The sequence below is a fragment of the Podarcis bocagei genome, assembly GCF_964188305.1.
Source record: "Podarcis bocagei genome assembly, chromosome: 1".
NCBI lineage: Eukaryota > Metazoa > Chordata > Lepidosauria > Squamata > Lacertidae > Podarcis > Podarcis bocagei.
In genome coordinates, this window is record NC_138125.1 from 82,216,944 (window position 1) to 82,234,537 (window position 17,594).

Sequence of the window (17,594 nt, forward strand, 5' to 3'; positions counted from 1 at the left end):
CACTGGCTGTTCCTATAAACAAACAGCTATGCTGACAGGAGATACTGCGGAATCCATTCATTTGCGATTGCCATTGCCTGAGTAATCCACTTTATCATGCTAGCAGGGCTGATGGGAGTTTTAGTCCAAAATAGTGGGTGAGAGACTTGCAATATATTTTATGCTCTTCTTGGCAGTTGTCACCCATACATGGAGAGAGGGAAAGAGAGAGAGGTGTAGAGAGTTAAACAGTATCCCCTATTTGAGCCTCTTTGGACTTTGGCTTCGCACACTTTCTTTATGTTTATACAACTCCTGCTCCTGGACACGCTGGTTCAAAGAGACAGAGAACAACTGGGAAAGCATTGTGATATGAAACAGGGAGAAGCACTGCAGCAAAGCAAAAGGGTGCATATTTACCTTTAGATTATACCTCAAGCAGTTTCCAAATTCAAAACATGGAGGGTAAGGCATCTTTGGGGCATTTACTAGAGTAAGACCCTCACTTTGTGCAATGGGGGGGGGGCTGGCAGCATACCAGGATCACGTTATTGTAACACGTGCATCACCCAAACAATGACCTGCTTCTGGGGGTGAAAGCGAGCTGGTCTTGTGGGGATGTGCAGGCTGAGCTGTCTGAGGCCAAAGGCCGCATCACATTAAGTACACTGTTAGGACCTGACACGTCTTTTAACAAAGGAAAAGTTTGAATCAGGACCGCAGTGCAAGAAGCTTTTCCAGCCAAAAATCGGCTCTGCTCCAAGCCTGTTTGCCACATTACTCCCATAATTGGTGGTACATTTTCTTTAAACTTCCTTCTAGAATTCGGTCAAGCAAGTCACACTTTTAAAGATAAATCTATTTTAATTTTTGCACTGGGTTCTTCAAAAACATTTCACACAGTTTAGTAGAAACTGTTTAGAGAGATTCAGTTAGAAGCCCTGCTATTTCCTGCTATCGAGGCACCTTTGTGCAGTTGCTTGCTATCCCAGGGATATCTTGTGATATATTGTGCAGTTGCTGCTATCCCAGCAGCCAATCGGAGCCAAGAACGCGGTGCTAAATTAGTCTGGCAGGAACGGAGCCACTTGTTTTCCTCTCCGACCTCTTGGAAACCTTCAGCTGCCTTTGGACGAGCGAGCGTGCACTTGTTGTGACACCGACAGCTGCAACTTCCCAGCTTGAGAGCCCGAGCCCGTAGACACTCCTTACCAAAGGGCAGAAAGCGCCATTTCAGCAACAGCTTTGGGGAGCTCAAAAGCGAAAGGAAAATGCTGCGTTTCCATAAGACGTTCAGATTCCTGAATGCAACAATGAGGAATCAGATTGTTCCTCGAGCAAATATCACGGAGAAGCCACCTAAGGAGATCATAACGCCAATGGTAAGTATCCCTTTTTTGGTGTCTCTGGACCACCAGGAAATTAGGGTAGGGCAGCAGATACATTGTATTGTCGTGTGCTTAGATGTCACGTTCAGATTTCAGAAGGTGAGAATGGTTAAGGTGTCCCCTGAATTGGCAACTACACACTTTATCCAGCCACAAACCTGAAGCCTTGATTTTGGTTTCTGAAAGGAATGTCTGTAAGGGGGGGGCAGCCTAGGGAATTCCCCTTTTTCCTCCTCCCTTGTCTTTTCCCCCCCAGTGAATAAATTCCCCACGATTTGCACTGTGATATCAGGCACGAAAATGGCACAGGATTTAAGGCTTCTGAGCAGAATGCCACACATGCACATTTGCCTGCTTCTTCGTTAAAAGTGGCAGCGGGTTCTAACCAAGTGTTTAAGTAACGCTTTGAACAGACTGCGTCATTTGGCCCTCAAGCAGCTGGCCTAATAGTTTCTCGACTGCCTTGAGTGCTGCTGGGACTCTAAAGCAGCTCCTCCCCACCCTTCTGAAATGCATAGGCCATTACACCTTCCCCGCTATATAATGTCTCAAATTCTGTTTCCCAAAGTTGCAGCACAACAGTATGAGTTTATTGGTGCAATCGGGTTGCGCCTATTCCTTGCAACGTGTTTGTGGCACATTTGCTTCGTATAACGTGCAGCAACAGCTCAAAATGGCTCTTGGTCCCACTGCCCACATTTGAATGTTACTCTTTTAACTATAGTATGGACATGCAACAAAGTAGGGCTTTCCCACAAGCCAACCTTCATTTCAAGTCTTCATAAGGGTTGGCTCTCCTACTGCAGGTGTGGTGGGTCCACGTTCCATGCAGCCAGGGCTGACTCTAGAGTTTGCAGCCTAAGGCGAAGGACAAATCAGATGTCTAGAAGCCATCAGGATGGCAGTTAGGATCTTTCTCCAACACTGGCACTGGGATATTGCCCTCCACAACTCATGGCGGTAGGCTAGATTAGGAGCCATGTGGCACACACAGCTCTTGTCCTCTTAACCCCTTGGCATCACACCCCTTCGACCACCAGCATCTGCCCACTGGGAAGGGCAGCACTACTTGCAGGAGGCAGAATGACATAGAATACTAATGTTTCTTGCAGCAAAGTACAGATTACATACATATAGCCTTGAACTGTCTCTACATACATCTGAAAACTTTTGAGACGTGAGTACACGTGCACCGAAATGTGTGTGTACTTTATATTACCCTCCACATGTTGTTTACTTTGTGGATTTGAAGGTATTCCAGATCACTTTTAGGGGAAAGAAGCTAAGCTTTTGTTTAATACATTTAATCAGTGCATAAACCCCTAATAGCCAAAAAGATCCCAGTGCTTTGAGACACATGTAGGAACCCCCCCCCAAAAAAATTAATAATAATGGAGCAGAGTGTTATTTATAGAGACCATCTCCTCCCACCCTCAACTCTTGCACATCCAGCCTCATTTTTAAAAATCATACAATTCATTTCCTCATTCTTCCCAGCTTAAAGAGCGTTAAGAACTTTGGCAATATGCCTGCACAGAGCCATTGTTCTCCAGATCTGATACACGTACCAGGAAATAGAAATTTCACAGCTCTATACCTTTTATGGCACAAGAAAGTGAGAAGCAGCTTTTAGAGGCCTTTCACCTATTAGAAAACCAAAGATTTATTTGATTATACATAGGCAGTATCTGCAGCCTTTATTGATCAGTGTAGAATTTTTGCAACCACAAATAAATTCTACCAGTTTTTATGGCCTCAAGTCATGTTCCCCTTTCTTCATGTTGCTTTAATTATTCAGAGTTTTTCATTTTTGTGGCATGCACATTGACTTTCTTGCTGAAAAACTAAGTTTTTGGCACCAAATTAACAGCCCCGGTCATGTCAGTAACAATTTATGATTAAAAGAGTGGTTTCTGAAGGAAGGGCAATTTTTTCTTCATTCTTTCATCAGATGAATATCAACTGAATTAAACTGCGAGTAAACACAGTTATTGAAAATCATGTGCACCCTCTATAGGAACCAAATATGCTTTACATATTTTTTAGTACACACAAGAGTTAGTATGCACAGCCAGTCCCACAGGCACAACAGAATATAACTAGTTCAGATGATTTCTAACTGGGCTCAGGCAGGCCTGTGCTACTGCTCTCAGGACAAAGTCACTTGAAAGTCAGGCTACTGCCAGTATGCCATTGCAAAAAGATTATCTCCTTGCTCAGAAGTAATCTAAAGGCTGCACCATTCAGCAATACTTATCTGGGCTGACTACAGCCTTTGCTTATAGCTAGCAATAGTGAGGGCCCAATTAACACTTTATATTGAATGAGGAAAATTATGTACATTGCATCATAGGAAAAATTAAACGACACAAATTAACAGGCACAGCAAGACATTTGGCAAGAGTAGGTTGTACAGTACAGGGTTCAATCTCAACCAAACCATGGTGTGTGTATATGTGTGTGTGTGTGTGTGTGTACACATACATACATAAACATAAACCCACTCCCTTGTGGGACTTCTTTGGGAGAAGAAAAGGCTAAGGAGTAAACCCTACATCAATCCAGAGCGGAATCCTTAAGATGGTTGGATGGTGCCTTGATGCCTCCTTCCAGAAACTCCTGCAGCCAAGCTGGTGCCAAACGTATAGCTCTGCTTTCCTTTGGACCACATCAGTAAGGCCAAGAGGGAGGTCTTGTGGTCTGCGCAACTCAGGACCTCCATACACACTGCCCAGGCTTGTGCCTTGGGGAGGTCACTTCGGTGTTGCTAACACAGCAAAAGGAACACAGGAGGTAGCAGTTATGAGTAGCACAGCTACAGCAGGCGCTGTGATTCTCCAGTGGTGTGACTTCATACACACACACCCTAAACATACCCATACTGCAGGTGTTCATCAAAACTGAGGCAAACTTTATAAGACTTAGTCTTAAGAAGAATTCTTGTTCTCAACCCCATCCATCTCTATCACCTATTAGCCCGTCCCTCCTCCCCTCCCCTTATTAAAGTGGGGACAGCATCAAAGGTGTGTGAGTGGAGAGCAGAGGATTTTGTTTTCCTGCCCCATTGTGCTTGTGAACAGACTAGAGAGAACTATGAGATGTAGTTCTTCAAAAGCTCCTGCTTCTGAATTAAAAGTAGTGCTTCTGGGAGCTAGTAAAGGGAGGCCAACACTGGAAATCTAAATATAAGCAATCATATGAATTGTGTTACTTTTTATTAGATGTTATCTTTTGTGGTTGCATTTTTTGCAGTTCCATTTTAAATTGTAACCTGCCCTGGGACCTTGGGGTGAGGAATGGGTAATAACTAAAATAAAAACCCAAGCCCTCTGACTTAGTTTTCCCAAGTTTTCCTTTTTTGGTATGAAACCTAGAAAAAAGCCCAGTCCAAAGAGTTCCTCATCTCTGGAGCACACATGTATGCAGTATTTATACCCTGCTAAGACTCCAAAGACATTTTCAAAACTACACAATTAGGTGTATAGCAATCTCTTTTAGGCCCTGGCGGTTATTAATGCAATTCAGTTTTCAGGCTCTTTCACAGAAGGGGCTATAGGAGCTGAAGTGGGCTCAGCATGCCTGACTGTTAAAAAAGATACCAGCCAACAGAAGGAGGCCTTTCAATTATCTGCAGATTATTTTGGGCCCTGGCAGTCAGACTAGTCAGGCAACTGAGGAGTCTTTCAAAACCACAACGAACATCCATCCTATAAGGACTTCACTGCACTGTACAAAAATAAACTCATCTCACAGCACATACATTAACTTTAGCCCACTTGCTTTCTTCCCTGCATGAACTATAAATGGTGATTAGCCGAGGAGAACCCAGAATGTTCTGCAACATTCATAATCCTGCAGACGACATTCACCTCTGTTTCTTTGTACAGGAACAAGCTATTGGACTGACTGTGATGTTTGTAACCTTCTTGGTCCCATCCGGTTGGATATTGAGCCATATGGAGGATTACAAGAGCGCGCACCGTGAATGAAGCACAGGCAGAAGTTCTCCACTATGAACGTGGTCACAAAGCAGATGCCAAAGGAACTTGCATCCTCCCATATGCAAAGCTGTCTCTTGCTGTTTTTATAATTAAAAAATTGCTTTTAAAAAACCACAGTGAAACTTGTTTGTTCAGGAAAAAATGCCCCTTATTCCTCTTCCCTATAGCAACATGAAATAATAAAACATGCCAGGGAAAGAAGAGAATAAGTATTCAGTTAGCATAGCGCAGTGGCTTGGAAGATCAAGCTGTAAATCTGAACTTCCCCAGTTAAAATCTTGTTTCCGCCACAAACTTGGAGATGGTACAACAGAAAGAGAATGTGGTTAACAGCCTTCTCAATTAAGCGGTGCCTTCTCATGTCTCTCAGGCCCCAATCCTATACACACAGTACATAGTGGGACTCGCTTCCAAGTAAATGTGTTCCACAGATACTTTCCAACCCACATTAATGTGAAAGCAAGAAACAAGCGACACTGACTGTTGGCCTTTTTCTAGGATGTGCCATTCCAGACTGCAGGAGGGGACTAACTTAATGAAATGCCCCTCCAGAAAAGCAAACAAATGCTGCATATAGATAACTAGCATGTCAGGGTGATGGCTTGACTAGAACTCTGTCAAATTCGAAGCTGCTACTGCAGGTTGGATCAATATAACTGAGAAACCGATTTACCATCTCTTAAGAACAAGGTATGCTGTCATTAACAATGGCCTCTACATACTTTTGTTGCAGACAGATGCATTATCCCCCTCACAAGGACTAAAGACTGGAATACATAGTACACAGTTAAAATGGACCACTTTGAAACTCAGCTGAATTAGTGGAAATTATATGTTGTAAATGCAGTTGTACAAAAGCACGCCACTATCTGTATCAAAATAATCAGTTAGCCAACCCCACACCTATAAAAGGTTGAGTGATGTGGCTTCATGTTGTACTTTTTGCTATGTTATCAGTTATAAACCAGTGTAACTGAGCAAGGCTGTGATGCGATCAGAAAGCTGTTTATACACAACTGGCAGCAGCTAGTTCTCATACTTTTAGTTTCTTTAGCAGATGACCAAAGAACTATTAGAAATGTTAGCTGCTGATTTTTTGACATGAGATAGGCCAGTCAGCCCCTTTGTGAGTGATTAATAGTTTTTTACAAGACATTTTACACTGCTCTGACCAGCCCTGGGAAGTTGTGAACAGTAGATAATCTAATCATAATTATCAATTCACCATCACCACAGTTCTCATTAATTTAGAGAAAAATATCTGGTCCCATGATCTCCCAGAATCATAGAATTATAGAGTTGGAATGGACCCCCCCCCCAGGGTCATCTAGTCCAGCCTCCTGCAATTCAGGAATCTTTGGCCAATGTGGAGCTCAAACCCATGACCTTGAGATTAAGAGTCTCATGCTCTACTGTAGACTGAGCTGTTGGCCTACTTCCCCCACCATTTCTCTATATTCAATTTTTAAAGAAAATCTGGACATTTTCCTCCCCCCACCCCCAAGGGAATCTGACCAGAACTAAAACAAGGGCAGATTTAGTTTACTAACAACATGTCCAAAGTGAAAGTCACAGTGAAAAGGATGCTTTTCAAGATAACCTTTAACATTGGTGAGCACCCTATTGTGGATGAATGCCAACTGGGCACCATAAAAGCCCTACCAGAGAAGCCTTTGTCATTAGATGCCCATTTCACCTTCAAACATGAAGCTGAAAAATTGTCACGGAAACCTAAAAGCTTTTTAAAATAGATTTCGTATGTACTCAAAAATTGGAGAACAGAGCCCCTTTCAAGATCAAGTCCAAAGTCACCCATTACTGCTCTAAGACTGAGAGCAATACTAACATCGAAATCATGCCTTCCATAGACATGTGATTAGTAGTATTATTATTTAAAACCCACTGATTTCTGAAGGGCACAAGTAAGCTGCTAACTCTGGTTTTGGCTTCTTATAATAGGACTGTTGCTCAATTCAAAACTCAGTGTAAAGCATACCAACAGGAACTGCGCAAGAGGGAAGGCAGAGAAGTTTATTCCAGCAGTTATTTGACTGCATCACACTTCAGGATAAAACGTTCATAAAAGACAAGAGCAAACCCAAGGAGAGTATAAAAACAAATCCATTAAATTTATGATTTTATTCTTGGAAAACTCATTGATGGGGTTTGAGCAGTTTCCTCTACTGCAAAACAGAGGGAGACTAGGGGAAAGAGGCATTTGTTCTCATTTATGCTGCCTTTGGACTGGCAGGGAGAAAGGTCATGCTCTCCCCCCACGTCCGTCTGAAATGCCCAATGACTGAAGATGGCCCTTCCTTCTTACACCCTAAATGCACAATGGAAGTCCTGCTGCCATCCTACTGCGGAGCTAGTGACCTCCACCCTTTAGCCCATAAGCCCCAAACATCCTCCATTGCGGCAGCCTCACACCAAGACCGATTAATCCACCATGAAGGAGTCCTTATTGCCTTTGGTGGCAGCAGGATGGGAGCTCCCAAGGAGAATGCTAATCAAATGGCTTAGCACGTAGGAGGGAATTCCCGACTCCAAGCACCAAAGGGTTACACAGCAAAGGCCACTTAGTCCTCTGTACAAGCATCAGAAAAGTAGTTCTTTCCCTCCTCCCCTAGCCCCCCTGTTAATAGAATTCAGTACAGAGTCAGTGGTCAGGGCACTGCCAGTTTCAGCAACAGTACAAGACATTCCCTCAGCCAGTGCAAAGTCCTCTATGTCAGGATATCGTGGGCTTGGTGCTCCACCAACATCTCCATGCTCTTCACATCTGTGCACCAGAACTCCAGGCGGTCTTTCATGCCCTTTATCTAGGAAATAAACCCACAAGCACTTTAGGAACTTTATGAAATTTTTATGAATTTTTATGAAAGATAAAAATTTTAACCACTCTGCATTAGAATGTCTCCTGCAACAGACTACATTAAAATCCTGTTTTAGAGAAAAGATAAACTGCAATCTCCGAGTGGTGTGTCTTATTGGTCTGTCTTAATGACAAGACGTTTTGATAGGGAGATTCAAAGGTGCCAGAAACAAAGTAAGCATTGTGAAGAAAACTGAATTAAGTCAATTATTCAATGTGTCATAAATTCAACATGTGACCGTATAAAGCTGTTTCTGCACTGAAGTAAAGGAAAACATATAAGTGCAGTGTGATTAATCAAAGAAACCACACCCTTTCTCCTCAGAAAGCTGTTTTTTACTAAGATGCCATGCCATGCTTTAAAAGGAGAGTGTTGCACTGAGATTTCAGCAACAGTGATTACCTGTTGTAAATCCAGCACCCGTGGTTGGACCCATGTCATGTGAACTCTCTTATCCACTTCATCAATACTGCCTTTCACCAAACCCACTGACAGGGCTTTCATCACTAGCAGCTCCACCTGCAGGAAAAGAAAACCAAGAGTCCCTTACTGGCTTTTGAGAAACATATCCACTTGTTTCCACAAAAATCACTGCAACTTACCAGTCTGAGTACTTGCTACAACTCAAAAAGAGGGATTTAACAAACAGAGAAAGGGAAAATGTCCAAGATCATGGCTGCTGTAAATGCCTGTCTGGAAATTTAATTGCATCGATTTTAACAGGGATTATCTGAAATGAAAATGTCTTTGAAAATGGAATGACACAGGGTCCCAGAACATTTGGTTCCCTCATAAAGAACTGCAAATGCAACTCACCTCATTTACAGTGACTTTGGCACTTTTAGCAATCTCTTCAAAAGTGAGTTGCCTGTGGTTAGCTGGTCGGGTGAAGGTCATCTGCAGTCAAGTAAAACTAAAGTTAAAACTAACCTGGGCTTACGTGAAAAAAGAAGTTCCCAACATAGTGATCAGAAAGCCTGATTTCCCCAGCTTTGTTTGCCTCTGTGCAAGACATTATTTGAAAGGTGGACTAGATCTTCAATAGCAATATACTGTATCTTACATTTCAATACAAATAAAAACTTCTGCCCCAAGTGGAAACCACTACAGGGAAGGACCAGATTATATAATTTAGAATTGCTAGACTTACCTCCATGAGGCACAGCAGCTGGATCTTCTGTAGAAGAAGAGCTTCATTTGCAGCCAAGTCTGGCTGTAAGACATGACAGATGAGAACCTTAGTTACTCCAAAAATCTTACTGTGTTTTCTTTTATTTAACAAGATGCATGCAACACACAGAAAGCGCTCATCATTTCATGTGTCTTGTGTCATGAAACCACAGCCTTAGACCTATCATTGTAAATTGTTCAACAATGCATCTGTTTCAGAGCATTGATTTTAAATTGAAGTGGGATGCTTTGGAGTTATTTAGACCTTCTCTGAAGCAGATCCTTCCTGAATTGGCCCGTGTCCCAAGGCTTAAGTACTCTAAAACAGTTAATGGGGGAACTCTGTCCTGTTGCCCCAAGGTTTTTTTTTCAAAGAGGAAGTACTTATTTAATCAGTCAAACCAGCCACCTACCTGCTGCCCCCATGCTGACTTCAAAGCCTGGAATTTTTCCACATTGCCACTATTGAAGGCATAAAGCGTGTCAATCAACCATTGCCTGTCAGTGTTCCTCAAAGACTCCAGCACTGGGTGCATAAGCTGAGGATGGAAATAAAGTAGGACATTGAGATATAGTAACTAACTTCTGGTTCCTGAACATTTTCACCAATTAAGTTCTACTTACCAGTTCCCCAAAGTTATAGACTCCTTCCCCAAGGAGTCCTGCTAACCCTAAAGTAAAGGCTCTCTCCTGCTGGTCTGCCACTGAAAAGAAGAATGATCTGGGTCAAGCAACAGTCTGAGAGACCACACCCCATTTTAGTACACACACACACACACACACACACACACACAGAGTACATATATTCTCCTACGTTCAATAAAAATGTGAGCATTATATACACAAAGGTACAATAAATTATTTGTCTTAGGCCTATTTTCCTGAAACTCCAGGTTCCAACAACAATAATCTTGAGGATAATTTTTATTTCCCTCTCTGCACAGTAAATTAAATCCATTTGATACAGGTCTCCACAGCACAAACAAATGCATTTTGTTCAATATGGGAAGAAAAGAGCATTACCTGGGAGATCTTTGACATCTATACAGCCCAGGAACCTTAATGCATCCTTATAATAAGAGGCATGATTCCCAATTGTCTGGTAATACTTGCTGGAGAGATCATAGAAACGGCTGTGAACAGATGTCACACCAGGAAGATTATTCAGCATCTCTTCAACATCCTCAATGGTCTCCTAAAGGGAAAAAAGGTGATACCAATCCTTAAAATCCACATGTATTTTATTTACATAAACACAAAAGCATGTTACAATACTTTGCCTCACAACTATAAGCAATATTTGAAGAGAGAAAAACACACAACTCCAAAGAATGGCGTGATCACATTAACTTAAGGATCAGAACATATATGTTATTTTATTTCTGCTGGTAGTAGGACTTGACCTGCTGAAGTCTCAACTCTGCTGAAGAAACAAATCCACAACTGTATATCCTTGTCTGCTTGAACACTACAGCTCCTAATTGTGGTTTATAAAAAAATGAAACAACCTCCATTATATAAATTTTATAACCTTGTTAATTGCCAAAACAAGTTTCTAAACAGATGTTTACAGGTTCGAAAACCCCCATCCTTTGCTTGTGGCAAACTGATAAATAGCTTTCATTTGTACAAAGTATGAATACATTGCAAGATGTTTATTTGAGACTTTTGTGAACAGTTTGTAATGGGCCATGGATTATGTTACTGGATTATACCAGTAAAAGAAATCAAATCAAAAGTGATCTCTGGCCATCAGAATGGAAATAATAATACCACTTGTCAAAGGCACAAATACTGTTACTGCATACTCAGCATCTTATTTGAAAAAAACTCAATACAGTATTTTATCAGAAATACCAACAACACTTTTGATTATTTAAATTGCACTGTACAGTGGCACCTCATTTACAAACGTCTCGGGTTACAAATGGTTCAGGTTACAAACTCCGCTAACTTGGAAGAGTTACCTTGAGTTGAGAACTTTGCCCCAGGATGAGAATGGAAATCGTGTGCCGGTGGCGCAGCGACCCCATTAGCTAAAGCACGCCTCTAGTTAAGAAGAGTTTCAGGTTAAGAATGAATTAAGTTTGTAACTAGAGGTACCACTGTATTGCATTTCCGGTAACACAAAGTGGAACACAAGAAGCAGATAGACTTTAGTCTTCTCCACACATCCAGTACTGGGGAGAAGTAGGTCCACAATATTGCCTGATGTCCAGTACAATGGCAAAGATTTCTGACTCTCAATTGTTTAACAATGGCAACAAAATGCCTCTCCCCCTGCAACAATGAAGAATGCTTGGGGGTAATCAGGAATGGATTTTTGCATGAAAAGAGAACAAACTCAGCTCAGTTCTGGTACCCAAAACAAATCATGCTGATCAGCACCTGCTCAAACACAAAATGTCCTTCAATTCTTTTTGCACCTGACTACAGCTAATGGCTTTTCAGAGTACCTATAAGGGCCTGAAGTCTGCCCTCTCCTATGTTAGAAGATAGCTACCAAAAGCTAAGGGCTGCACAAAAATGCAAGAGCCGTCCAATAAAGCAAATTCAAAAAAGGTTTTGTTATTATGAACAAGAAAATATGCATTTTGTCTCACCTTTGTGACTTGTAGATCACCAATGTTTAATTTCAGAGCTCCAATGGCAGTTTTACATAGAATCACGGCTTCATCACTGCTTTTCACCTGCAGCCACAATACAAAATGAACGTAATAAAACAGCTATTGTTTCAAATAGCAATGAAACTAGTGTCTGCCAAAGGGAGTGTAAGTAGTTAGCAGTTTTTCCAAATCTGACTGTATAACTATCCTTGATCATTTTCTTACTGGCAATGAAGCATAGCTTGTTGGCCAGTTCAGTAGATGTGTTATTAATTTATATTGTGCCTTTTAGGACAAAAGATAGCATACAGAAATTGTAACATAAAACCTATAATTGCTTATTTTAAATCAACAGTTTTAAGTCTACACCCCTTTAAAACGAGTGATAAAAACATCAGTAGGCTACAGCAATGAATAAAAACTAGTAACTGCATTGAAAACAATTCCATGCAAGTGGATCAAAGTTCTATATAAAGTATCTGTCATATATCATACTTACTTTTTCTCGGGTCTTTTCCAGAAAAGTAAGAGCTACATTAGGATCTAAGGAGGTACAAGCAAGCAATTACATTAAGATTCACATAACCTCTTATTGGATCCTATCACAAAAGTTTTAGAATTGAGGACCTGCCTGAATGATATTGTCCTTGGGGAGAGGAGTAGAGGGCTTCAAGGCATGCTTCCTCCCTTCGTTCCGAGAAACAATGAATGACAAAATTTTTGCTCAGACTTCTGGTTTCAAGGATCTCCTGATTTAATGTCCCAAAGTCAGAGGAGAGCTCATGTTCAAAGTAACATGAGATCTCCTGTTTGATCATTCCATTTCTCTCTACACTGAGGGGGAGTGATTGTGCAAGCCAAAAGCCAGCTCCCAGATACTTCCTTGGATCAGTCCCAAGGAGAAACCAGCACCAAACCAAAAGAGGCCTTCAGACTGTCAAACTCCTAGGATTAGATCCTCAAATTCTGCATTAATACATCTCTGCTGACCTTATAGCAAAGTTAAGGAGTATTAATGGCTAGTGTCCACAAAGACTGAAATGTAAATAATTCCCTTTCTCCAAGACTTAGTTCAATCCCTTGTTACTTTCCTAAAGGTCTTATTGTTGGCCTCAGATTCCCCCCCCCCCGAACCAGTTCATAAGGAAAGATAGCTATGATAAAATGAAGGTGTTTTACCTGTCATCTGCCGCACTACATGAAGAATTATTTCTACAAGGGACAAAGGGTTCACCCTGAAATAAAGAGATGGTAACATGAACAACTGAAGTTTTAATAGCAATTAAGTTTAATAATGAACTTTAGAATTAAAATATTGATCTTAAAATGTAAGGTATTTCCTAAATTTTAAGTATTTTAAAATCTTTACCTGTGTTCAAACTCACTGATAAAGTTCTCATAAAGCTGTAAATCAAAGAAAGAGGTAGTAAGTTTAGCAGTACAAGTGTGTTTTGGTTAACAAGTCAAATTGATCATTAGTATATCTAGGACACTATCATACAGTTTGATTAGCGTGCGTGGAATTCCTTACAATCAATTTAAGCACCTGGTCAGCAGTAGGCCATAACACCTTTGTTACAGCTCATGCCTCGTCTGGAGTGAGAAACATAAAAACCCAGGTTTGGACAACATGCCAGTAGGCCAGAGAAAGAGCAAGGCAGATGTGATCTCTCTCCAAGAGCTCATGCATTTACACTAAGCTATGGTTTAGCTTAGGTACGCTGGCTTGCTCATGTCCACAGAATGGAAGATGGCAGGATCCCTAAGGACCTGATCTACAGCGAGCTGGCTTCTGGCACCAGGTCAATTAGCAGAACAACTCTGTGCTACAAAGATGTCCACAAATTATGTGACATGAAGGCTGGCAACACCAACCCTGCTCTTACCAGTAAAACATTTTATCCTAATATTGAACTGAAATCTATCCTTCTGTAACTGAAACCAGTCAGTCCTGCCCTCTAGGTATAACAAGTATGTGATCATTTCTATGTAAGAGCCTCTATTTCAGGGGTGTCAAACTCAAATTCATCGGGGGCCGCATCAGCAGTTTGGTCACCCTCAAAGGGCCGGTTGTATCTGTAGGACTATGTGTCCACTCTTTATTATCATAAATTATTGTCACTGCATTCAATTATTACTGTTTTTTGTAATAATGTAGACAGTCCAGAAGGATGTTATGGTCGATTGTATCAAAGGCCGCTGAGAGATCCAGGAGAACTAGGAAACAAAGTTGTTACAAAGAATGAGCCCTAATGAGACGATTGCTGCAATCCTATGTGCATTTACTTGAAACTCCTGTCGAAGAAAGTGAGGCTGGCTTCTGAGTAAACATACACGGCATGGGGCTGTAAATAAAATGTGTGTGTGCGTATGTGTGAGAGAGAGAGAGCGCGCTCTGACAGGAAAGCATCAACATGCCTTGTGCACTCTCATTTTCCTTGGCTAATTCCCCTGCTTCCCCCCCATCTCGGGGTGCCATTGCATAGTGCAAAAGGTGAAAGAGCGCGAGCGCGCTGCCTGCAACTGGATCTCCAGCTTCTTCCTTTCCTTCCCCGAGGTGGGAGGGAGAGATCAAGGCGGAGCTGCTGGCAGGGTGGAGAGCGAGCCGTCCAATTGTGTGACCGAGTGATAGAAGGGCTGCAAGGAGCCGCGTCCGATCTCCTCCCAGGAATGTGCCAGCAGGACTGACATGTGCCGGAAGGCGGGGAGAACTGCCCAGCGCCGCTGTGCGGACGCGGAGTCCAACTTGTGGAGCTGAGATAGAGAGCCGGGCGCCAGATCGCCTTCCTCGCTTGGCTTGCCGTGAAATTGCAAGAGGAGGAGGAAGGCGGCGGTGGGGGGCAGGGAGTGGAGGGGGTGCCAGGGAACACAGCCCCCTCCCATCACGGCCATCATCATCGCCGCCCCCACTTTACATTTATTTTAAGGGTGTTTGGAGTGTGTGCGCGCGCCTCTCTCTCTCTCCCACTCACCCCCCCCACCAGCCACCCCATATTCCCAAAGAACAACTTGATCACGGGCATCGTCAGTCCTGGAAAGGCTGGCTGTGCAAAGATGGAGAGGGAGGCGAAATGAAGAGGAAGGGAAGCCCCAGGCTGGTGAAATCCAGCGCGGAGGAGAAGAGGACGCCTCCCGCAGGGCGAGTTTGCACGCCGGGATCCAGCATCCCCGGAGAAGATCCAAGGCTGGAATAAAAAAGTTTCTCTGAGGAGAAAGACTCCCCCTCCGAGGCACGGAGAGACCTGACCTTCCGCTTGCTCTTTTTGAGCAGTGAGCGGGAGAGAGAAGCCAGCTGCCCGCCTCGCTTCGGCCCCCGACGACAAAGGCGCAAGTTGAGAGACGCGGGGACATTTGAAGAAGCAGCCACATCCTTAAGAGCGACAGGGGGAGGCGAGTAGGGAGCCGCACCATGTAAACTTTCTTGTGTCAAAAAAAAAGGGGGGGGGGAAGCGAGAAAAGGTGAAGGCTGGCGGCCAGCGGCGGCTACACAGGCCACATGACGAGGTCTGGCAGGCTGGATTCGGCCCGCGGGCCTTGGGTTTGACACCCATGCACTATTTCAACAGTGCTATCATGTGGTGGACTCTGCCTCCTTGGAGGTTTGTAAGCAGAGGTTGGATGACCATCTGTCACGGATGCGTTAGCTGAGATTTTTGCATTGCAAGGGGTTGGGCTACATGACTTTTGGGTCCCTTCCAACTACTATATCCCCTCTCAATCTTCTTTTCCAGACCAAACATATCCAGTTCCTTCAATCTTTCTTGTTTTTCATACAACTGTCTGTCATGTTGTCCTCCTTTAAAGCAACCCTTCATTCATTTAGTATTTTCTATAATACAGGGTTGGCTGGATCCAGAACTGGTACATCCTTCTCCTGCCATTTTGATAGGAGGGTGGGGCTACCCACCTGTCAATCACCCAATGTAATATGACACTAGGTGATTCAAACTTCAAACCATCGGAGTAGGCACAGACTTATATTTGCCACAGGTACCTGTTTTTTTATACGCTTGGGCTTATTTCTGATTTTAGCACTATAGTGCTTAGCACTAAGAAAGGAGATCCCTTATTTCCAGTCTTGACAAACAGCACTTAAACTGGAGATAACAGATTATCCACGTCTGATGTCATATGGTGTCAGATGACTGACAGGTGGGTGTTGTTTGTGCCAAAAATGGCCTGGTGGTCAAAATTCAGAGGACTGGTAGGCATAACTAGGCCTGGGAGCAGAGGTTCCCCACCAATGATTTAATCTGGCAGTTTATCATTGCAATGTCATCTCATACCATTTTGCATCATCTATTTAGAGTACCAGCATTATACAGTATTTGCAAAATGCACCCTTTGGCTCCTGGAAAGAATAAAATGTGATCCCAAATGCCAAAAAAGTGATACAGAAGTCAACAGAATTTACAAAGCAAAAAAATTAGGACATAAGCTACAAAGCCCTGGAACTGATGTGTTCAGTGGAGTTCCCCTAAATGCCTCATTATTGGCAACGTTTGTATTCACAAGAAGCCAGGGGTAAACATTTACACTAGTCTTAGTTTTAATTTTTCTTATTTATGGTAATTCCAAGAATCTTGTGAATTAGAATACAAATAATGCAACCCATCACCATCTCAATGACTAAGGTTAAGGCTTGGGATATTACCTTGATGAGTCCATCTCCTTGGGCAAAGCAGGGGTCTTGCACAAAGTCCAGAACCTGAAGAGTCAGCTGGTGCCAGAGTCTGTAAAACACACACACATGACAATGGAAATGGCAAAGGACAGGCTGTCAATTTTACAAAATGAGGGAGAGCAAGGGAAGAGTACAGCAGCCAGGAGACCACAGCAAACCCTCAACGGTGTATTTACCCAAATCAAACACAAGTTATATGAATAGAAGCCCTTGCACGACACACACACACACGTTTTGGCAACCAGGCCAGCGCAGAGCCTCAATGGAGACGGCCGAGTGCTTCACACTTCCGACCCTGTTGTGCTTATGCCACCTTGGCCCAAGGCAAGCGACGCGGGCCTATCCACCATTTTCCTAAGGCAAGCAGCCTGCCCACACATCTCGGGAGTGAGGCCCGATGCACCAGCTTCCTGAACGGGGGGGGGGGGGGGTTGGCCTTCAAGAGCAGGAGACCCCCCCCCCCGAGTCAACGGCAGAGCGCCCCTTCCCCACCTCCCGCCGCCCCCGCCCCGCCTCACTTCTTGTTGTAGAGCTCCTCCAGACGGTGCCACACGGCGGCCTGGCCGGGCCCCGAGCTTTGGCTCTGCTGCAGGAAACCCGGCACGTCCTTCATGGCGAGGCCGGGACCGGGGAAGCAGCGGGAGACAGAGAGAGCACTTCACCCTCAGGAGCAGGAGCAGGAGGCCGGGCCACCCTGCCGCCGGAAATGCACACTCACTTCCGGCACCTTCGGCGCGGAGCACGCCGGGTACCGTATTGGCCTCGCTTTGCGCAGCATTGCTTCTCGATCTCGCCCCACGCGCTGGGGGGGGGAGGGGCGAGAGTTCCGGGGGAGGGCGGGCAGGCCCGCTGGTCGCCATGGCAACGGCCTCCGCTTCGCGAGCGAGCGA

The 17,594-nt window shown here is 43.7% G+C and overlaps 1 protein-coding gene and 1 long non-coding RNA gene across 2 annotated transcripts; one reads left to right on the plus strand and one right to left on the minus strand.

Annotated features, from left to right (window-relative positions):
• Positions 1-1,014: 1,014 nt before the first annotated feature.
• Positions 1,015-7,626, plus strand: LOC308597136. Its single transcript, XR_014012847.1, has 2 exons — positions 1,015-1,361; positions 5,255-7,626. It is a non-coding gene; the product is annotated as an uncharacterized lncRNA (long non-coding RNA).
• PSMD13 (proteasome 26S subunit, non-ATPase 13) lies at positions 7,386-17,438 on the minus strand. Its single transcript, XM_081212579.1, has 13 exons — positions 17,223-17,438; positions 16,675-16,753; positions 13,390-13,424; positions 13,200-13,255; positions 12,520-12,563; positions 12,018-12,104; positions 10,438-10,609; positions 10,039-10,118; positions 9,828-9,953; positions 9,395-9,457; positions 9,061-9,141; positions 8,647-8,763; positions 7,386-8,190 (listed from the first exon to the last, which is right to left on the minus strand). Exons 1-13 carry the CDS (start codon positions 17,315-17,317, stop codon positions 8,095-8,097), a joined length of 1,131 nt encoding a protein of 376 aa, XP_081068705.1. The 5' UTR covers positions 17,318-17,438; the 3' UTR covers positions 7,386-8,094.
• Between the last annotated feature and the right edge of the window lie 156 nt (positions 17,439-17,594).

Excerpts from the sequence above, each read along its gene's own strand:
- PSMD13 (XM_081212579.1), bottom strand. The coding sequence starts at position 17,317 with ATGAAGGACGTGCCGGGTTTCCTGCAGCAGAGCCAAAGCTCGGGGCCC. Across the intron at positions 9,458-9,827 it reads AGTCAGCATGGGGGCAGCAG|CCAGACTTGGCTGCAAATGA; the intron begins GTAGGTGGCTGG and ends CATGTCTTACAG. Across the intron at positions 8,764-9,060 it reads CCAAAGTCACTGTAAATGAG|GTGGAGCTGCTAGTGATGAA; the intron begins GTGAGTTGCATT and ends CTTTTCCTGCAG.